Source organism: Triturus cristatus, chromosome 7 (assembly GCF_964204655.1).
Source record: "Triturus cristatus chromosome 7, aTriCri1.1, whole genome shotgun sequence".
Lineage (NCBI taxonomy): Eukaryota > Metazoa > Chordata > Amphibia > Caudata > Salamandridae > Triturus > Triturus cristatus.
Genome location: NC_140590.1, coordinates 815,332,801 through 815,351,583, shown reverse-complemented (window position 1 = coordinate 815,351,583; position 18,783 = coordinate 815,332,801). Strand labels below are relative to the sequence as shown.

General features: G+C 44.5%; 1 protein-coding gene across 1 annotated transcript in view; it reads right to left on the bottom strand.

Annotated features, from left to right (window-relative positions):
• RBM22 (RNA binding motif protein 22) overlaps positions 1 to 18,783 on the bottom strand; it is a 100,229-nt gene that overhangs the window by 44,735 nt on the left and 36,711 nt on the right. The window contains exons 2-7 of the mRNA XM_085617704.1: positions 17,318 to 17,371; positions 16,680 to 16,709; positions 16,395 to 16,527; positions 15,938 to 16,038; positions 15,575 to 15,750; positions 13,588 to 13,788 (exon numbers count right to left, since the gene is read on the bottom strand). Coding sequence (XP_085473830.1) covers positions 13,588 to 13,788; positions 15,575 to 15,750; positions 15,938 to 16,038; positions 16,395 to 16,527; positions 16,680 to 16,709; positions 17,318 to 17,371 — 695 coding nt within the window. The remainder of the gene's footprint in view (positions 1 to 13,587; positions 13,789 to 15,574; positions 15,751 to 15,937; positions 16,039 to 16,394; positions 16,528 to 16,679; positions 16,710 to 17,317; positions 17,372 to 18,783) is intronic.

The following is an 18,783-nucleotide window of genomic DNA, read 5'->3' as shown; positions in this document are numbered from 1 at the left end:
AGTGATCATGTGAAAATGATCTGAGTGTATTTACAGATTGAGGGGTCTGAGGTCGAGTATTGGCCTTAGTGTCCCGTCCTTTTTGGGGATTAGGAAATACAGGGGGTAAACCCCTGTTCCCTTATGTAGTAAGGGTACTGGCTCTATGGCCTGCTTTTGAAGCAGCGAGAGAACTTCTTATTTTAAAAGTTTAAGATGTTCTGTGGACATTGGACGTTGCTTGGGTGGTATATTTGGGGGGGTAGCTGTAAGTTCCAGGCAGTAACCATATTGGATAATTTGTCTTACCCACTTGTCTGTTGTGATGGATTCCCAGACAGGCAGGGACTGTGCTAATCTTCCCCCGACTGGAGTGGAATGATCTGGGGGGAGTGGAGGGAAGTCACTGTTTAGCAGCAGGGGGGGGGGGGCGAATGTTGTTGTTACTTCGGCCTCTCCCTTTATTGTTATTCCCTCTGTATCCTCCTCTAAAATATCCTCTATTGGGGGATGTTTGGGTGGTGTTTTTAAAAGAAGATGAGGTATCTGCGCCCATGTTCTTTGAGGCTCCTCTATAAAAGGAGCCACGTGTTTGCAGAGACTGTAACGCTCACATAGACTTAGCAGTCTCTGTGCCTTTTTTCATCTTTTCAAGAGCAGTGTCTACAGACGGTCCAAAAAGTTGTTCTTGATTGAACGGCTGGTTTAGAATGGTTGTCTGGACCTCTTACTTAAAACGCATAGCCAGGCATGTAATCTGAACAGTAACTGGTATTGATGGACCTAGAGGCAGTGTCTGCTGCATCAAGGGCACAGTTAATTGAGGCGTTTGTTATTAGTTTGCCCTCGTGGATTAGATCGTTTGCCTGAGTTTTATATTGGTCAGGAAAATGCTGTAATAGGGTTTCCAGTTGGTCATAGTGGGCCCTATCATATCTAGCCAGCAGTGCTTGAATGTTGGCTATGCGCCAGTGATTGGCCGCCCGCGCAGGTACTGTTTTGCCAGATGCGTCTAGTAATATGGATTCTTTATCCGGGGGTGGTGCATCCCCGGAAGTTTGTGAATTGGTGCGCTTTCTAGCATTGGAAACTACTAGTGAATCCAAAGGCAGCTGTCCTTTGATGTACGCAGGGACGTCAGGGGCAGAGATATATAGATACAGATATATATTCACTTAAAAAACCATAGGTTTCACACATGTTATAGTTAGGTGGATATTTCACTCGTAAAAAACCAATGAAATTCCCCCGTTATAGTTAGTTCAGATAACTATAACTCGCGCGCCCGCAATGCACTGCTGATGACGTCACATATTACATCACTCATGACATGGTCAGTGACATCACTCATGACATCACTGATGACATCATCCTTGTGATAGAGTGGCGGTCGCGCGAGTTATATTTATCTGAACTAACTATAACGGGGGAATTTCATTGGTTTTTTACGAGTGAAATGTCCAGCTAACTATAACATGTGTGAAACCTATGGTTTTTTAAGTGGATTTGCAAGGTTTTTTAAATGCTAATTCCTAACTATAACGTGTGTGAAACCTATGGTTTTTTTAAGTGAATTTGCAAGGTTTTTAAATGCTAATTCCTAACTATAACGTGTATGAAACCTATGGTTTTTTCAGTGAATTTGTACGGTTTTTTAAATGCTAAGTTATGTATGTATTATTATTTTTTTATATATAAATTTTACAATAAACTACGTATCAGGTGACTTCTTGCCCCTCCTCCGCCTTTAGTGACTACTAGGCAGCTTGCGCTCCACCCACCAAGCTGCTGCTTTATGGGTATTGGAGTCCTCTGCGAGAGCCCATTCAGTAACGGGGCCTCTCAAAACACCTTGTGATATCCCAAACCAAGTTGGCAGCTTCCCCCACACCCTCGCTGTTGCTTGGGGGGTATAAAACACTTCCAGTCAAGCTGCCTAGTAGTCACTAAAGGCGGAGGAGGGGCAAGAAGTCACCTGATGGGAAGTGGTCACAGCAAACATCTACAAATTAACTGACCCCCAGAAAAATGAAGAGCCATAGAAACAGGCACTGATGAAGCTTTTAGAAAGCAGAAACGCGTCTGCCAAGCGTTTCTTTGGACTTTGCACGCAGAGCCTATAAGAGTAATACATTTATTTCCAGTCTATCCCGGAGCTGTGTCGCACTCTGTTCTCACCTGAAGGGAGCCTGGTTTTTGTGTTTAGCCAGCTTGCAGGTGCTGGCCAGCGACACGCCCTCTCGTTCTGGAGCTGCGTGGGATACCTGCAACATTTGGTTGGAGCATTGTCTGCAGCACGTCGCCCCCCCGGTGCTATCAATTTCCACAAGGAGGTAACTGGCGCATGGGGAGAGAGGAGGCAATATCGAATTGCCTGATAAGGGAGACTGGAAGTGATTTATACCCACCAAGCAACAGCGAGGGTGTGGGGGAAGCTGCCAACTTGGTTTGGGACATCACATGATGTTTTGAGAGGCCCCGTTACTGAATGGGCTCTCGCAGAGGACTCCAATACCCATAATGCAGCAGCTTGGTGGGTGGAGCGCAAGCTGCCTAGTAGTCACTAAAGGCAGAGGAGGGGCAAGAAGTCACCTGATGGGAAGTGGTCACAGCAAACATCTACAAATTAACTGACCCCCAGAAAAATGAAGAGCCATAGAAACAGGCACTGATGAAGCTATTTGAAAGCAGAAACGCGTCTGCCAAGCGTTTCTTTGGACTTTGCACGCAGAGCGCTATAAGATTAATAAAATCATTTCCAGTCTATCCCGGAGCTGTGTCGCACTCTGTTCCCACCTGAAGGGAGCCTGGTTTTTATACATACATACATACATATTATTATTATTTTTTCTTTATATAAATCGATCCTAGGATTAAGAATCCTGGCTCGTACTGGATCTTTGAATACGTATGGGGCATGTTTAATGACCCCTTTAATCATTGGTAATATTTGTACAGTTTTTTGGGACTGTTCAAATGTATCTAAAAGGAAATCCTGTTCTGCTGTGTCTGAGTGCATTGTCACACCATGAAAAAACGGCAGCCCTATTGATCAATTGTCCAAAACCAATGTTATCGTCTGGGGGAGATGGTTTTGTTGGGTATGGTGGAGGTTTGGTATATCCATTGGGTCAGGGTAATTCCAATCGTCCTGTGGTGGGTCGTCTGGATCCTTGAAAGGATCATTGGGGTCTCCCCCCACCCCTAGGTCGTCATCATCATCTGGTGGTGGTGTATGTGGTGGAGAAGTTACAGGCAGAGGTGGTATAACTGGTTTAGGGAGAGGAAGGGGGTTAGAAGGAAGTACAGGAGAAGAAGGAGGCATAGGTGATGTAGCAGAGTCCTTCTTCTTGACAGGAACTGGAGGGGGGGGGGGGGGGGGGGGTGCTGTGTCTAACTTCCTCTTCTTGCATGGCACAGCTGTGACATGTCCTGTTTTAGGGTTAATGTAGATTTTTTTCTGTCTGGGATCGTCAGGATCCGGATGAAAAAGTTCCTCTTCCTCGACAACCGCTTTTGGCGCTGATTTTTTCGGTTCCGAGCGGGGCTGTTGTTGAGTTTTTGCTCTTTGGCCTTAGGAGGCGTGGTAGAATCCTTAGGCTTGTCTTTCGGTTCCGAAGGTTTTGGTTTCGGAGCCAAGGTGTGATCCTTAGGCTTAGAAGTGTTCGAAGCCAGTTTATCTATGGACCTCAAGGTGTTGAGGCCAAATTTTCTTTTGGCGTGGAAGGAGTCGGAGCAGAGTGTTCTTTTGGTTTCGGTGCCGAAGGTGCCGGTGGGACTATGACATGCGGTTTGCTCGGTCCCAAGCTACCGGAAGGCTGGTCTTTTTTCTTCGGGGGCGGGGCTTCTGAAGTGTGTTTTCGGACGCAACTGGGGCCAACAGGCGAAGTCTTGACCAGTGCCTTCTGTTTTGGTGGTGGGGTTGGGGTAGGGGCAGTAGTACTCACTCGTTGACCAGGAGTGATGGGGTCGTCCGTGTCTTCTGCCTCAGACACAATTTCCAGATCTTCGGAATCTTCTTCTAGGACATCCGGACCATCGTTGAAGATGTCCTCTGGTTCTGGAGCTGATCTCTGCGCCATGATGTGTCGTCGAGCCCGACGATCTCGGATAGTCTTTTTTGAATGAAAAGAGGCGCAGGCTGGGCAGCTGGACTCGTCGTGTTCTGGCGAGATGCACAGGTTGCAGACCTTATGATGGTCACTGTGTGGAAACTTAGATCCACACTAGTGGCATTTTTTGAAACGCGTCCTTTCCATGAGCCGTAGGCCTTACGGCGTCGATGGGCCCAGTGGCCCGCGTCAGTGACTGGAATCGAAGCGGCGAAAGGCGCGGCGAAGGTTTCGATGTTCGAAGTCAATCCGAAGAGTCTGAGGAAGTTTTGCGCGTGTCGAGTAAGTTTGAAAGTTACGTTTCGAAACATAGCGCAAAAGTTGTATTCGAACACAATGGCGGAAAAAAAACAATCTGAGGATGGAGTCGATGCCCATGCGCATTTTCGTCCAAGGGAGGAGTCACCTATCTCGTGACTACAAAGACTTCTTCCAAGACAACAACATGGTGCAAGCATCCGAGCTCAACACCAGATGGCGATCTAATGCTAAGTGTGTGATCTGCAGCTCATATGCCTCGAACATAGACATTTGCGATAACACACTGACCTATAGGAAGATGTGGTTTTCCAAAGCACTGGTGCTGTCTAACATGACTTTGATCAATGTGTACAATATTCACATAGGAAAAGGTAAAGGGATATAACTAGATGGGCCTAAAAGGGCACACTAAAAATCGATGTTCTGTAAAGCATATACTACTATTGAGGAGCACTATGATGCCAATACAGATATAAGAGCTTACCCTAGGTGGGGCATACCGACCTAGTTCTCCTGGGCAGGCATGCAAAGAACTGAAATGCAGCACTGTTGCAATGACTGAACGTAATAATGCCGCCTCCCTAATGCAGGCACTAAGATGTACATGTTGTGATGTTAATTGAATTGCAGTTGAGTTCTGAAGTTGATGGAATATTGGTTAGTGGTGAGACAGTTTTTCGAAAGCTGACCGGGAGTTGGAAGGTGGGATGATACACACCTAGAGAGGAACAGCATGGCAAAGTAATCCCCCAGTGGAAGGGCTATATGGTATTCCAAGAAGTAGGGTGCGTATTTGAAGACCCGATGGATACATCATGGGTACTCTAGGTAAGTACGTGTTTCGCATGTGGAATGATAGGGGGTTGGGCAAAGTCAAAACAAGCTATACAATCCATACTCAGCTGAAACTACAAGGAACACCGGTAGCTTTGACAGAATTGAGATAAGTAGGTTGAAGTGAAATTGGAAAGACCATACACCCCACACCACATTCTCGTCATACGCAAGGGGAAAAACAATTAGGCTCAAAGCCGGATTGCCGTTCAAAAAGGTAGAGACAAGTCTGGACATAGAAGGGCAATATGCACCGAATAGAGGGCATCTAGAGGAGACCAATAATACAGTTATTCCCTTAACATTTACCAGGCTTGCTTCCTAGAGGACTCATCACAGAAGTTGGAAACCTGGATAGATCTCCTGTGGGTTAGAGAGAACTTCAATTGCTTCTAAAACATGGGTATGTATCTCTCATACCACCACTACCAGGCATGACAGTGGTCCACAATGCAAAAGCATTGGAAAATTGGTTAGTGAACTGGGACTTTATTGATGCCAGGCACAGCAAGCAGAAAGAATGGCCTGCAGGAACACTCATTTTTCTCCATTGCACCCAAACTCCATATTAGGTTGGATCGAGTGGTCTGCTCTGGGTTGCTTCAAACTGGAGTCTATCATACAACCTATTTGAATAAAAACACTCTCTGACCATAATCCGTTCTAGGCGACCTTGAAGTAGGGCAAGGTACCTTCTTCAGTTCAATCAATCAATCAGGTGTTTGTTAAGCGCGACGACTCACCCGTAAGGGTCTCAAGGTGCTGGGGGTGGGGTCCACAGGTTCCAGTCCTTCAAGGAGGGGGTCTGTCGAAGAGTCAGGTTTTGAGGTTTTTTGCGAAGATGGGGAGCGATGTTGTCTGAGGTGGAGCGGAAAGTCGTTCGAGGCTGCACGGAAGGAGAAGGAGCGGCTTCCTGATTTGGTCTTTCTGGTGTGGGGGACCATGGCGTAGGAGAGCTGGGCTGATCGTAGGGTCCTTTGAGGTGCGTGGAATTTGAGTGGGGTGTTCAGCTATGCTGGTCCGGTGTCGTGGAGGGCCTTGTGAGCGTGGGTTAGCATCTTGAAGGTGACTCTAGCTTCGAAGGGGAGCCAGTGGAGTATGAGCAGGTGCTGGGAGATGTGGCAGTGTCTTGGCAGGTTGAGGACTAGTCTTGTAGCGGCGTTATGGATGTTCTGTAGCTTGCGGGTGAGGTTTTTGTCTATTCCGCCATAGAGTATGTAGCTGTAGTCGAGCCTGCTGGTGACCAGGGCGTGAGTGACGGTCTTTCTGTGTTCGAGGGGGATCCATTTGAAGGTCTTACGTAGGAGGCGGAGGGTGTGGAAGCAGGAGGACGAGACGGAGTTGATCTGGCGGTCCATTTTGAGCTCCGAGTCCAGGATGATTCCCAAGTTGTGTGCGTGGTCTGTGGGGGTGGGCGGGCTTCCGAGGGCGGGCGTCCACCAGGTGTCGGATTTGGGCCCATGACGAGTACTTCAGTTTTGTTGGTGTTTAGTTGTAGGCAGCTGTTTTTCATCCATTTGGCAACGGCTTCCATGCCTTCTCGAAAGTTGTCTGGCGGTGTTGGGCTCTTTGGATAGGGAGAGGATGAGTTGGGTGTCGTCTGCTTATGACACAATGTTGAGTCCATAGGTTTGGACGATGGGGGCGAGCGGAGCCATGTAGACGTTGAGCGTAGGGCTAAGGGAGGGCCCCTGGGGGACTCCGCAGGTGGTAAGTGTAAGGCCCGAGAGGAAAGGGGGGAGTCTGACCCGCTGCATTCTGCCGGAGAGGAAGGAGCGGATCCAGTCGAGGGCCTTGTCTTGGATCCCTGCGTCGTGGAGTCTGCGTAGTTGGGTGCGGTGAGAGACTGTGTCAAACGCCGCTGAGAGGTCGAGGAGGATGAGGGCTGCTGTTTCTTCTTTGTCCAGTAAGGTAAGGATGTCGTCTGTTGCGGCGAGGAGGGCGGTTTCCGTACTGTGTTTTTTTCTGACCCTGGATTGGGAGGAGTTGAGGATGTTGTGCTCTTCAATGAATGTGGTGAGTTGGCTGTTGATGGCTTTCTCGATTACTTTAGCTGGGAACGGGAGCAGGGAGATGGGTCTGTAGTTTTTGAGGTCGGTAGGGTCCGCCGAGGGTTTCTTCAGGAGGGGGTTAATCTCCGCGTGTTTCCAGTCGTCGGGGAAAGAGGCGGTTTCCAGGGAGCGTTTGATGGCGTGGCAGAGGCTCTGTTGAAAATGTGGTGAGGGCAGGGGTGCGTGGGGGCCCCGGAGTGGATTGACTTCATCGTCTTCAGTGTGTCTTCGGTGGTGAGTGCTGTCCAGTTGTCGATCGCTGGCCTCAGGGTGTCTGGTGAGGGTTCAGTGTGTTGGTTGTCTTCGTCAATGTTGTCGTAGATGCTCTTGATTTTGTGGTGGAAAAGGTGCTGAATTTGTCGCAGAGTTCTTGTGAGACCTCAGAATAGGCGTTTGATACTGTCAAGTTAAATATCTGAATAAATATAATTTTGGTGTATGTGAAGAGATGATTTTATGGATCAAACTCCTGTGCATGGACCCCACTGCCAGAACACAAACAGGGTGCCCTATAACTAAGGCTCCCAGTTTTCCGTTTTTACTGATTTTTACAGATACATACAGACAGAAAATCATTTATTTTCTTGTCTGTATTTATTTTTAAATGTGGATAAAAACGGAAATTGGGAGCTTTTGGGTGATTGTGAATACACTTTGCAATGACTTCTAGGCCAATAACTGAATTGATAGGTAAGGGTGTTCAAAAAGAAAGGAATTGTAGTAAAGAGGCTTAAACAGCAGTAGCTATGCACAAGGCTGATACTGAAATGTGCATATTTTCATATAAGTGCACTGATTTATCTTATGCAGGTGTTCAGATCATTGAAAGCTGGCAGGCACTCAAGCATGAATGCATATTTATTGGTTAAATAAATGTGGAACTATACCAGTTTCAGCTTTACTTTTTTCACAAAACCCATAATAAATATGGTTAAATACCATAAAACCGGGAGCCCTGCTATACAAGATTCATATGAAAATGAAAGGGGAACAAGATAGGGATGTCCTCTATCCCCAGTATTGTTTGGGCTAGCTGTGGAGCCTCTGGAGTCCAAAATGAGACAAAGTGGTCTAAACTTGGGGATACCACTAGAGAATCCAATACACGCAATGTCCCTCTCCGTAAATTACATAGTATTATAAGCGAGATGCGTGAAGACAGAACTGATATCATAAGTACGATGCAGGAATTTGAAGCAGCTTTGAGGCGGTTAGTAAATAATAAGTGCTGTTGTGTTGCCACTGAGACAGTCACAACCAATGTGTCAGGTTGCCCTGAGCGTCCGAACGCTATGTTGGGAGCCTCAAACCTTTCAATATTTAGGTATAAACATATCACAACGAAGTAGACATGATGGAGTGCATTGTACGCAAACCAATAAGATCCCCAAGACTGCAAGTGGCATTTTGGCCCACGCTCCCACTTTCAGTGATGCAGTGAATAGCAGTTGCCCAGATGGTAATGCTCCTTTGATTGTTACACTACTTTGCAAATGTATGATATACACTCCCAACACAGATTTTCAGGGAAATGGATAAGTTATTGGGATCCTTGATAGGGAGAGTGGGAAGGTGAAGAGTGGCCCTGGGCAAATCTGGCTCCCAACCTTGTAGGGATTTCTTACCTCCATGAGATTTACAGAAGCGGGACACTGCAGGGATTGACACCATAGGACACTTATGTTAAGATGTACTCTTATAGAATTATAAACATTTGAGGAATGGGGCATTCGGAGAGGTCAATTTCCACTAGACAATAGTGATACATGCTCTGAAGCAGCAATGGGACATAGACATTATAGAAGACCCTAAGCATGGCGCGATGTAATCAATAAACACAATAGGAAAGGGCAGAAGAGTGGTATCCTGGCTTTATAAAACTATGCTAGACTACGCAGGCGTCTTTCTGCAGGCGCACTGGGACCAATGGGAACATGTAGTGACCTTTTTAAATAGATATTTTACATCAATAGCTACGTTGCGGTTGTTGGATGATGTGATAACACAACGTGACGGTCCAATCTCAGTAGAGGCAGTTCTAGAGGCCATTAAAAACAAATCGCATCTGGCATGTCACCAGGAACCAATTGATTCCCAGCAGAATTTTATAAAAACCTAGCCACTCCGCGGATTAAAAAACGCCAGGGAGAGTAGGGGCTACACACATGGGATATGCGAGGCTCATATGATGCCCATTCTAAACCCCTCCTGTCCAAAAGTATGAATCGTATGAATTGTACAAATTACCTGATAAATATTGAAGTGGAGGCTAAAATTCTTGCCAAAACCCTTGCAACTCATCTGAATACAGGCATCACAAACATCTTACATCCAGGCCAAAATGGCTTCATGCCTCACCAGGCTACCAGACATAATATCAGCTGCGCCTATACTACCCTGACAATGAGCACTAAACTAAAGGAACCTATGTCACTCTTGTTAATACATTAGGAGGAAGCTTTTAATAATGCCTCGTCGGAGCCCTCTTTGATCTCTTGGACCAAATGGGTTTCTGCTTGCACTTTCTTGTTTATGTCCAAACACTGTGCCAGAAACCTTGCGGTTGGGTATGAGCAGGTGTGACACTGTCACTGCCCTTTCCTCTGAGGAAAGGAGTGAGACAGCTTTTTGACTCTTTCCACTACTCTCCAACATTACCATTAAACCACTCGCTTGTGAGATTAGATTTCGTGATCTAACAACATGAAGGATAAAAGTTGTGACTATAAGCGGATGACCTCCTTATATACATCAGTGACCCAGTGGAATCAGGCCCAAAACCTAGAGGACTTTGGTTGGCTCTCTGGGTGGACGGTTAATTGAAATAAGACCCGATTTTACCCCCTATGTTCAGTAGATGATTATACGCCTTGGACCAGGTCTGCATCATTAAACCAAGCATCAAATACCTAGGGGTGTAGAGGAAATTGCACAGAAAGAAAACCTATCTCCACATATTTGCTTAGACATGGCAAATAAGCCCCCACTCCCACTCTCTCTGTGAAGGGTAGTATTTCAATTTTAAAACTACCCATCGGCCATCCCACAGAAATTTCTTGGTCTTTTTTGTGCGGTGGGGGGACAACCCAGAGAATCACTTTCAGTGCTTTGAATCAACCATTTGAGAGCGGCCTGGCAATGATTGTAATTATTATGGAGCTGTTCACCTTTTGTCATAAACAAATGGATTTCAGTCAGAAGCCTTCCTAAACCGGGCATAGGCAGATTAACTGTGGGCAATTGGGGGCTGGGAGGATCCCGAACTCTGACCTATATGGGGCAAGGCTTACGCATGGAACACACTCAGCGGCAAGGGTAGTTACGGCCACATGGAAAGCTGCAAACAGAGGGGTGGGTTGGCCGGGAAATATGGCAGGCCAAAATCCCCTGTAGGAGTGCACTGTGCTATCCGAGGTTGTCTCGTTGGAAGGAGTCGATGGATAGTTACTATCATGGAATATTGCTCCTGGGAGATGTTGTGAAAGGGCAAGAGAAAGTGATCTAGCAAAGTTTGAGTGTGGAAGCGGCTGATCTGGACTGTTGGCAACATACAGGGAGCACAAATCTCAGCCTTACCTCCACCAAGCACTGAGTAGAAAGGCTCTAAAAAACATTCAGTGACTTAGACTAGTGCCACAGCCAATAAAAGAACTCATGCCGGGGTGGAAAGCCCTTGAACATATAATCAGCTGTAGAATCTGCGATTTCAAAACAGAATCATTACTACATCTGATGTGCTGCTGTCCGGGTCTGTTACAATCTCGTCTGAAGCTATTAAAACCAATATGGCTACGCAAAGGTGTTCGGGCAGTAAAAGATGCTGTCTTGGCTTTATTTTCCTCCACTTTACCGACTGTTCTGGCCAGACTTGGGAGATACATGGAAGAAGTGCGTTTCAGACTTGTTAAGGAATAAGATCATGCTAACTGCGAGAATATAGTCTTGCGGGGGACAGACAAAGACTCACTTCCCTTGTAACGCTTTATATATCATTCAATGCATTAATTTGATTGTCTTCTTGTCTTAACTCTCCCATATTTTACTTCTACTTTTTATGAAATGGTTTAGAATTGTAAAAAAATAATTCTTAATATTCGGTATTAAATCATTGTTATATTGCAAATGGTTTTAAGTAACTGTGCAATTAAATAAAATCTACTACTAATGGTTATAATGGCAGAGATTAAGCCCCTTTTCTCATCTTAGAGAACAATTTGGAATTCTGCATACACGGTTTTACCGCTCTCGCCAAGATGGGCATGGCGTCACAACCTATCTAATAAACTATCAAGGAAATACCAGACTTAAGCCCCATGGAGGCCAAACTGACCATGTCTCAGCTTCACACACAGGGGAAGATTATACATGCCTACAAGAGGACCCTAATAATGAATTACCCAAATATCTTTGCTCAACGTTAAGAGACCTGGGAGGGAGACATGAGCCATAACGGCCCATCTTGAGGCAGCAATCCGAAACAGATTCTACTTCATTCAGTTATAATATTGGCACAAGATATTAGCCCCAAAAGACTGTGGTGCTCTGTAAATGGGCCAGCACCAGAGTGCCTATGCTTTAGGAATGTGGTAGCAGATTTCTTCCATACGATAAGGGGATGCACAATCCTTAAACCCTTTTGGGAGTGAATATTTAATACCTTGCAGAGGGTACAGAAGAGACCAACAGAACCTAATCCAAAGATTGCCCAACAAAACATCCTGGAAGATGAGGGCTTTACGAGGGGAGTAAATACCCTGTTGAGACTGGGACCAATATTGGGAAGAGAGACATACCACTAAATTGGAGGAAGACATTGCTACTGAGTGTGAACTACTAGAGATGTGGTATGGACCAATGTTCAATACTTGAGCTTCCTGTACATGAGACTAGGAGATGTCCCCATAAGCATGGCAAAATCTAGTGCAACTGGGAGGAACTCCTAACAGGATAAAAATAGATGATGAATACTATACTACTTTCCGTTATTCTTAGGGATATGCCTGGTGTCATGTCGGGTACAATTTTTAAGTATATCGAATGTATACCCAAACTTTACGAGGTAGAGTATATAGGCATTAAGGAATTTTACACTTAGGGGCTCATTACGATGTCGGGCGGAAAGCCTCAGCCTGACACCGACACGGAATCAGGACTGACCGACTTGCGGTCGGCAATTCCGACCAGCGAATTATGATGCTACAAAAACACTGGTCGGTCGGATTCCCATTGTTTCCTATGGGAGCTCGTGTTACGCCCGACAACCATCCATAACACAGGCCCCTATGGGGAAATTGGGTGTGTGCGGAAAACCCTGCACCCTCTTGTAGGCACCCCACAGTGCCTGCCACAAAGTGCAGGGTTCTTGCCATCAACCGTGGGGGCTAGGGGGCCCTGATCGGGGGGGGGGGCCCCAAAATCACTTTGACAACCTTTCCGTGTCGGACAGGCAGACGCAGAAAGGCTGCTGGAAATCGACATCATAATCCCAAGGGCGGAAACGCTGTCGATAGGGGTGTACAATGCAGTCCTGACCGACACAAATACTCTGCCAGTCCGTTGAAATCGATTCAGAATGACCGCGCGGTTTACGTTATGACTGCAAACTTCGTAAATCGGGCAGTCGGAATGTAAACCGAACGAGTCGGTAAGAAGGGATCTGACGCGGTCGAGAAGATTACCACTGTCAGGAGGAGGCTTCCCACCTGACATTGTAATGAGCCTCTTAATGTGTCTATGGTGTTCATGTAGCATGAGGTTAAGTGCCTCTGATATGTTTTTATTGCATCAGATAGGAACTCAATAAATATATTCGTTAAAAAAATTGAAAAATAAGTGGATGAAGCAAGGCAATTGGAAGAAAAGTTTATGCTATTAGGAATATAAATCTGGTGAAAAACCCAGACATTAGTCCACCTCAATGCAAAAGCTTTTAATAAAAACCAACACAATTACCACATTTATATTCTTTGTTAGTGCTGCAAGCCAGTGCTGAATTTAAGCAATTTACGTGAAATTAGAGCCTCTCTGGTTTCCCATGCAAAGAATGGAATTATTATTAAGCTGTTTATAGTATTATTCCAGGTCTACTGAGGTGAGGGCAAAATGTTAAACGGTCAACCTCTTTTTGGTAAGCACCAATGGAGACAGGAGGGTTGGGGTATACCCGACAGAAAGATACTTAAATAATTTTTCAACAGGCTAGCTGGATAATAGCAGCTAGAGAGGAAAACAAAGCAATTCACATCTGGCCTGTTTCTGTGATGTATATAATAGATCAGTTCCCACTTGAATCCATGTTCTTAGGGAATTAGCAATACCGGTGGAAGGATTAAAACTAAATCATCTCTTACCTAAGCTCGTTCTCTAAGATGGTATCACCCAGCCCGCCCACGTAGAGAGTGGTGATGGTCTTGTCATCTGGTGGGTCCAAGCGTGGCATGGTAGATGCTCGCTTCAGAAGTTTGTCTGCCACAGGATCATTGATTCCATAGTAACGATCCTTAATGTTCTGGTCCGCCAAGGGGTCATCAGGATCTGTGGGCTTTTCGTGCCTGAAAAGTAAATCAGGGCATAGTTTTCAAATAGGAGATATCTACTATTTTAATGAAAGTAAACATAGATAGATGTTTAAAAAGTATGCATAGAAGGATTTCTTTCACAGTTTTAAGTGACTGCCTCTCATAGTTGTCAAGGAAATATACAAATCCTCATTTAACACTTCATCATCTCACAATTCCACTAACCAAATATCTTCCCAACCTCTTCCACTTCCTTCTCCTATGCCCAACTCAAGATTCCTAACCCTTTTCCTATATTTAATTAAGGCCGACACACAAAAAACCTCTTTTCAATTTCTGTTCTCAGGCTGTACTCCTTCTCTGACAAAGGCCGTACACCACTGCCACTAACCTACAACTCAACAATACCCGCCTCATACTTCTAAACTGTGCTCCTAGCCCTCTCCCCTTTCATAAAAGTATCATCTTCTAGCCACCATTCCCACTTCACCATATGCATATTTCTACTGCCACATAAGCCCCACTCTCCTCATACTCTTTAAGCTTGCTCTATTAGTCTACAGAAACCCTTTTCCCTGGGATTCATCTAAGCTCAAGCGAACTGAACCATTTCCATCTTAATCTAACTCAACACAATCCACCTGTCCTCCACCCCATACCTCTGTACGCTCATTACTACAATGGTTACTGTACACTATAAATCGGTTCTAAACTAAATCAACATGCAATCCGTCTCCAACAACCACATCTCTTGTAGAAACTTAGTAGCACCAAATCCTTCATAAAAGGGGAATGGAGGTCATTTTCTTTACTTGTCTCTTGGTGTAATCTCATTCTGGATGCATTATTTTTTAAATGTTCGAAATGCTTTGTTGGGGCATAGATGCCTTTCAACCATAAAAAGCCACAATTGGGCACACATATAGCTAAGTGAGGGGTAATGGATGCAACATAATGAGCAGATCCTCAATTAGTATGGAAGGATATATGGTGATTTTCAAGGTGCGCAAAGTAGATGCTACAGACCCCGCTTAAATAGCCAAGATGCAAACATAATAGGGCTGGATCAACGCAGACCATCAGAACAAACACCCTCCTAACTTCTCTAGTTTCTGGGGTAGTAAGATCCCAGTTATTCTGGCACATTTAACATTCAGCAAAGTTGAGAACACCCGGGAGAAAATTAGCAGCACTACATCTTCATGTTTCCTAAGCGAGTGCAGTAAGGAAGGGCAGTAAACAGCGCACAAAGTATTTAAGAGAAAGAGTTAGACAGGGATTAGAAAAGCAGGGATATTGTCTGTAGAATTTAATAGGATTTAGTGAGGTGAAGAACTAACACTGAAGACTTCCAATTGCAGCTTTGGTGATTTTGGTCATTGCCATGTTCTGAGTAACCATCTCCAGCCCTGGGTATGGCAAGGATTTTATCACCCTACCCATCACCCGCATAAGCTTCCCTCAATGGAAGTACAAGTTTGGAAACCGCACCCACTTGGCTCAGCCTAGAATACTGAATTGAAATTACTTCGACCCTTTACATTATGCTGAAAATGTGAACCTGAGATAAACATATCTGCCAATGATTCTCCTCATCTCTAATTGCGCAGAAACCATCTTTAAGGACTGTCCTCTCTATGATCTCGAATTACCTTTCTTGAATTTACCTGAAAATACATTCCTTATACGACAGGACAATCCTTTACTCTTAACTGTTGACAAGGAGGTGAAATGCTATAAAATGGCACTAACCAGTTCTCCTGTTATGCTGCAGGCACACAGGTCATGCCTCACCCCTTCAACCTAAAAATGAACTTACCGGTATGGACACTCCTCTCCTCGCTTGCATTCACCCTTCACCCAGAAGGAGCAGATGTGCGGCCGGTTGCGTTTGTAGTATGGAGTAGTGCGGGCCAGCTTCAGGAGCATGTCACTAGTGGTTGTTGCCTTCCCCCCAAGGCCTCCAATGGGCCTTGTACCATCGGAGTTCAAAATCTGCATGAAGTATCAAGAAATCCAAATAAATGGCAAAGAAGGATCAGCGGACAAGTAAGTAAAGTGGCTCTTTACCTCTCACACACCACTTTATCCCACCTCATCCATCAGATCAAAACAAATTCAGCCATAACCCCCACCCTCACAGCAACTCTAGAGTACTGTCAGAAACACCCCCATACTGTACCTCGCGTTCCATGTTTTGTGTGTAAAATTCTTTATTTACATCCGATTTGGGCATGTCATCTTTAAAGGAGATGCCAGCATCACGGACCTGAATCGGTAATCCTACAAATCAGGAGAGATCAGAGAATAATTTCAGAATGATCATTTCCCATTGCACTTTTTTGCCACTGCAATGCCAAAACGATTGCGGCAATGCCGACATCAACACTTGCATTTGAACTCCTCTGGTCTAAAAGGACAGGAGTGAAAAGTAGATACAGGATTGGAGGTAACCACTGATAATTATAATACTGATTTTCACTTAGATTAACTGTTTGCAAACATGCTTCATCAGGATATCCTGAAAATCTAGCATAGATTTGGTCAATATGGGCCTTCCTGGGACATTAGTGTTTAGAGTAACCCAAATGATGAAACGTAGGGGCACCCTGAAGACAAGTATATAGCCAAGCACATACCATATTCCAGGTCTAACAGGCAGGTCTGACACACATTCTTCAGCTTACTGCAGGTCTGGCATACTTCAGTTTTCTTGAACCGCATGCGCACACCAGGGCACCATCGGAAGACAGTGAATGGACGGGCACAAATCTGCAGGACAGGTAGATACCAAGTTTTACACATTTATCCATAAAGCCGAATATTAAGCTTAAATGTTTCACAGTGGGCTACAGGCACATTCTTTATCTAGCAGCATCTAATCCCAAATAAACAATTTTCTTTGTTGCAGAGACAAAACGTACCTTGCATTCTTTGCCATATTTCTCTTTAGTCTGCAATGAGAAAACAGATTATTGAAAAAGAGAGACAGAAATAAGTAGTTCAATGCCACCGTGCACTTGTCAACCCAGACATTCTGCGGTGCCTGCAAAGAAAATAACATTTCTCACAGGAAATGCCAAATCTAAAGCAGATCGTGATTCCTGACTGCAGTGTTTCACAGCACATTGTAGCAAATGAACAAGAAGAGTTTGTGTTGGAGTAGGAAGGAAATTGGGCAGACTTTGTTGGGTTCAGCTGTGCTTACCGGGCATCAATAGTTATGTATAAGTGTCCCAAGTATCAGACAAGCAGGTGGACCTGGTGGCTTAGTGGCAAAAGGCTTCTGCACAAACAACTTTTCACTTACTAAATACGAAAAGCAAATATAATTACGTTCATCCAAACGTGCTTATTTGGCTGTCTACATAGCAAATCGTTTTAAGCAAAACATCAGAGATAGTGTTGCAGAACCAGAAGTGCATAACAAATTGATCACCTCTAACTTGTACACTCAGCCTGAGACGTTCTACAATTTGTCACAAAGCAGATCTCACCAGCATCGAGAACGCAATAGACAAGCAAACATTCAGGAAAGCTCAATATAAAGTACTCCACCTACCATACGAATATATGGATTTTCACCAAGGCATGTCTGGCACAGGATTGGAAAGTCCTGAGTAAAAAACAAAAATTAAAACACACAATCAAAAGTACAGTCGAGACTTGACTCTTTACCAGCCAACCAGCATTTCATTCAAGAACCTGGCAATCAAAGGCATTTTTTTTCTACAGAATTTCAAAATACTCCTCGGCAGTCAGCTGTTAATATGTTGCGGCCTTGCAGTATGAAACAATAGTTAAACTGAGGTCTTCATCAGGTAAAGGATCCTTAACCTCTTCAGTGCCCATGACGAGATAGTCTCGTCATGGAGCACGGTTGCGCTGTGCCCATGACGAGACTATCTCGTCATGAACCCCACCTACTAGTGCAACGCCCGGCACAGGAGGGGGAAAGGGCGTGGCACTGAAGGGGTTAAGGAGAGATCACTGTGTTTTCATGAAATTATATCCAACATTGGGCAGTGGAATGATTGCAGTAATTGCAGAAAAAGCAATGTCTCAGATAAGTGCAATTAAGAACAAGAGAAAATGGACCTTTTGAAGCTACTGCAACTGATATAGTCGCAGATGGACTGATTTATTCTTATTCTTTTAGTAACAAATTCCTTAAGTTATCATTTTATTTATTGGATCCTTAATATCTGTTGTCGATAGATTTAGGTATCTGTTGTCACTAATAAATATTTGTTATTGTTGAATAAATACAGTTTCTACAATAAGGGCATCAGGTGGACAGAAGGATTATCAATATAAATAAGTCATGTGACAGCGGTATGAGGCGGACATAAGCAGTAAGTGTTACAAGCTTATATTTAAGTCAATGATTATTGCTGAAAGACTGAAGAAATATGTATTCTGTATATGCAGCCATTGACCCACCTCCAGTGACACTGCTAGGACTAGACCACGACTGTTTTTGCATCCTTGTTGAAAAGGCTGGGGACCATAAGTCATGTGACAGCGGTATGAGGCGGACATAACAGTAAGTGTTACAAGCTTATATTCAAGTCAATGATGATTGCTGAAAGACTGAAGAAATATGTATTCTGTACATGCATCCATTGACCCACCTCCAGTGACACTGCTAGGACTAGACCACGACTGTTTTTGCATCCTTGTTGAAAAGGCTGGAACCATGATGCAGTTGTTTTGTTAGTGTGTACTTTAATTATATCTATTTTCATATGTTAATGCTAAGTCGGAGAAACTATTCCTTAGGTTGTGAATGTTTTTTTTTTACTCACTCTCTTTTTAAAGGGAGAGGGGGGTAGGGGGTATATGAGAATCCCCAGACAGAATAAATACATTTTTCCAAGGAATAAAAAAACATGGATTTTTGAAGCACATTGCCTATTACTGTTCTAAGTTTTTTTTTAAAGAATGAAGCACTTGTTACAGGTGATGCTCAGGAAAACACTGGCTCAGAGCTTGCTTATAAATCAAACTGTAAACTCATGAAAAGAA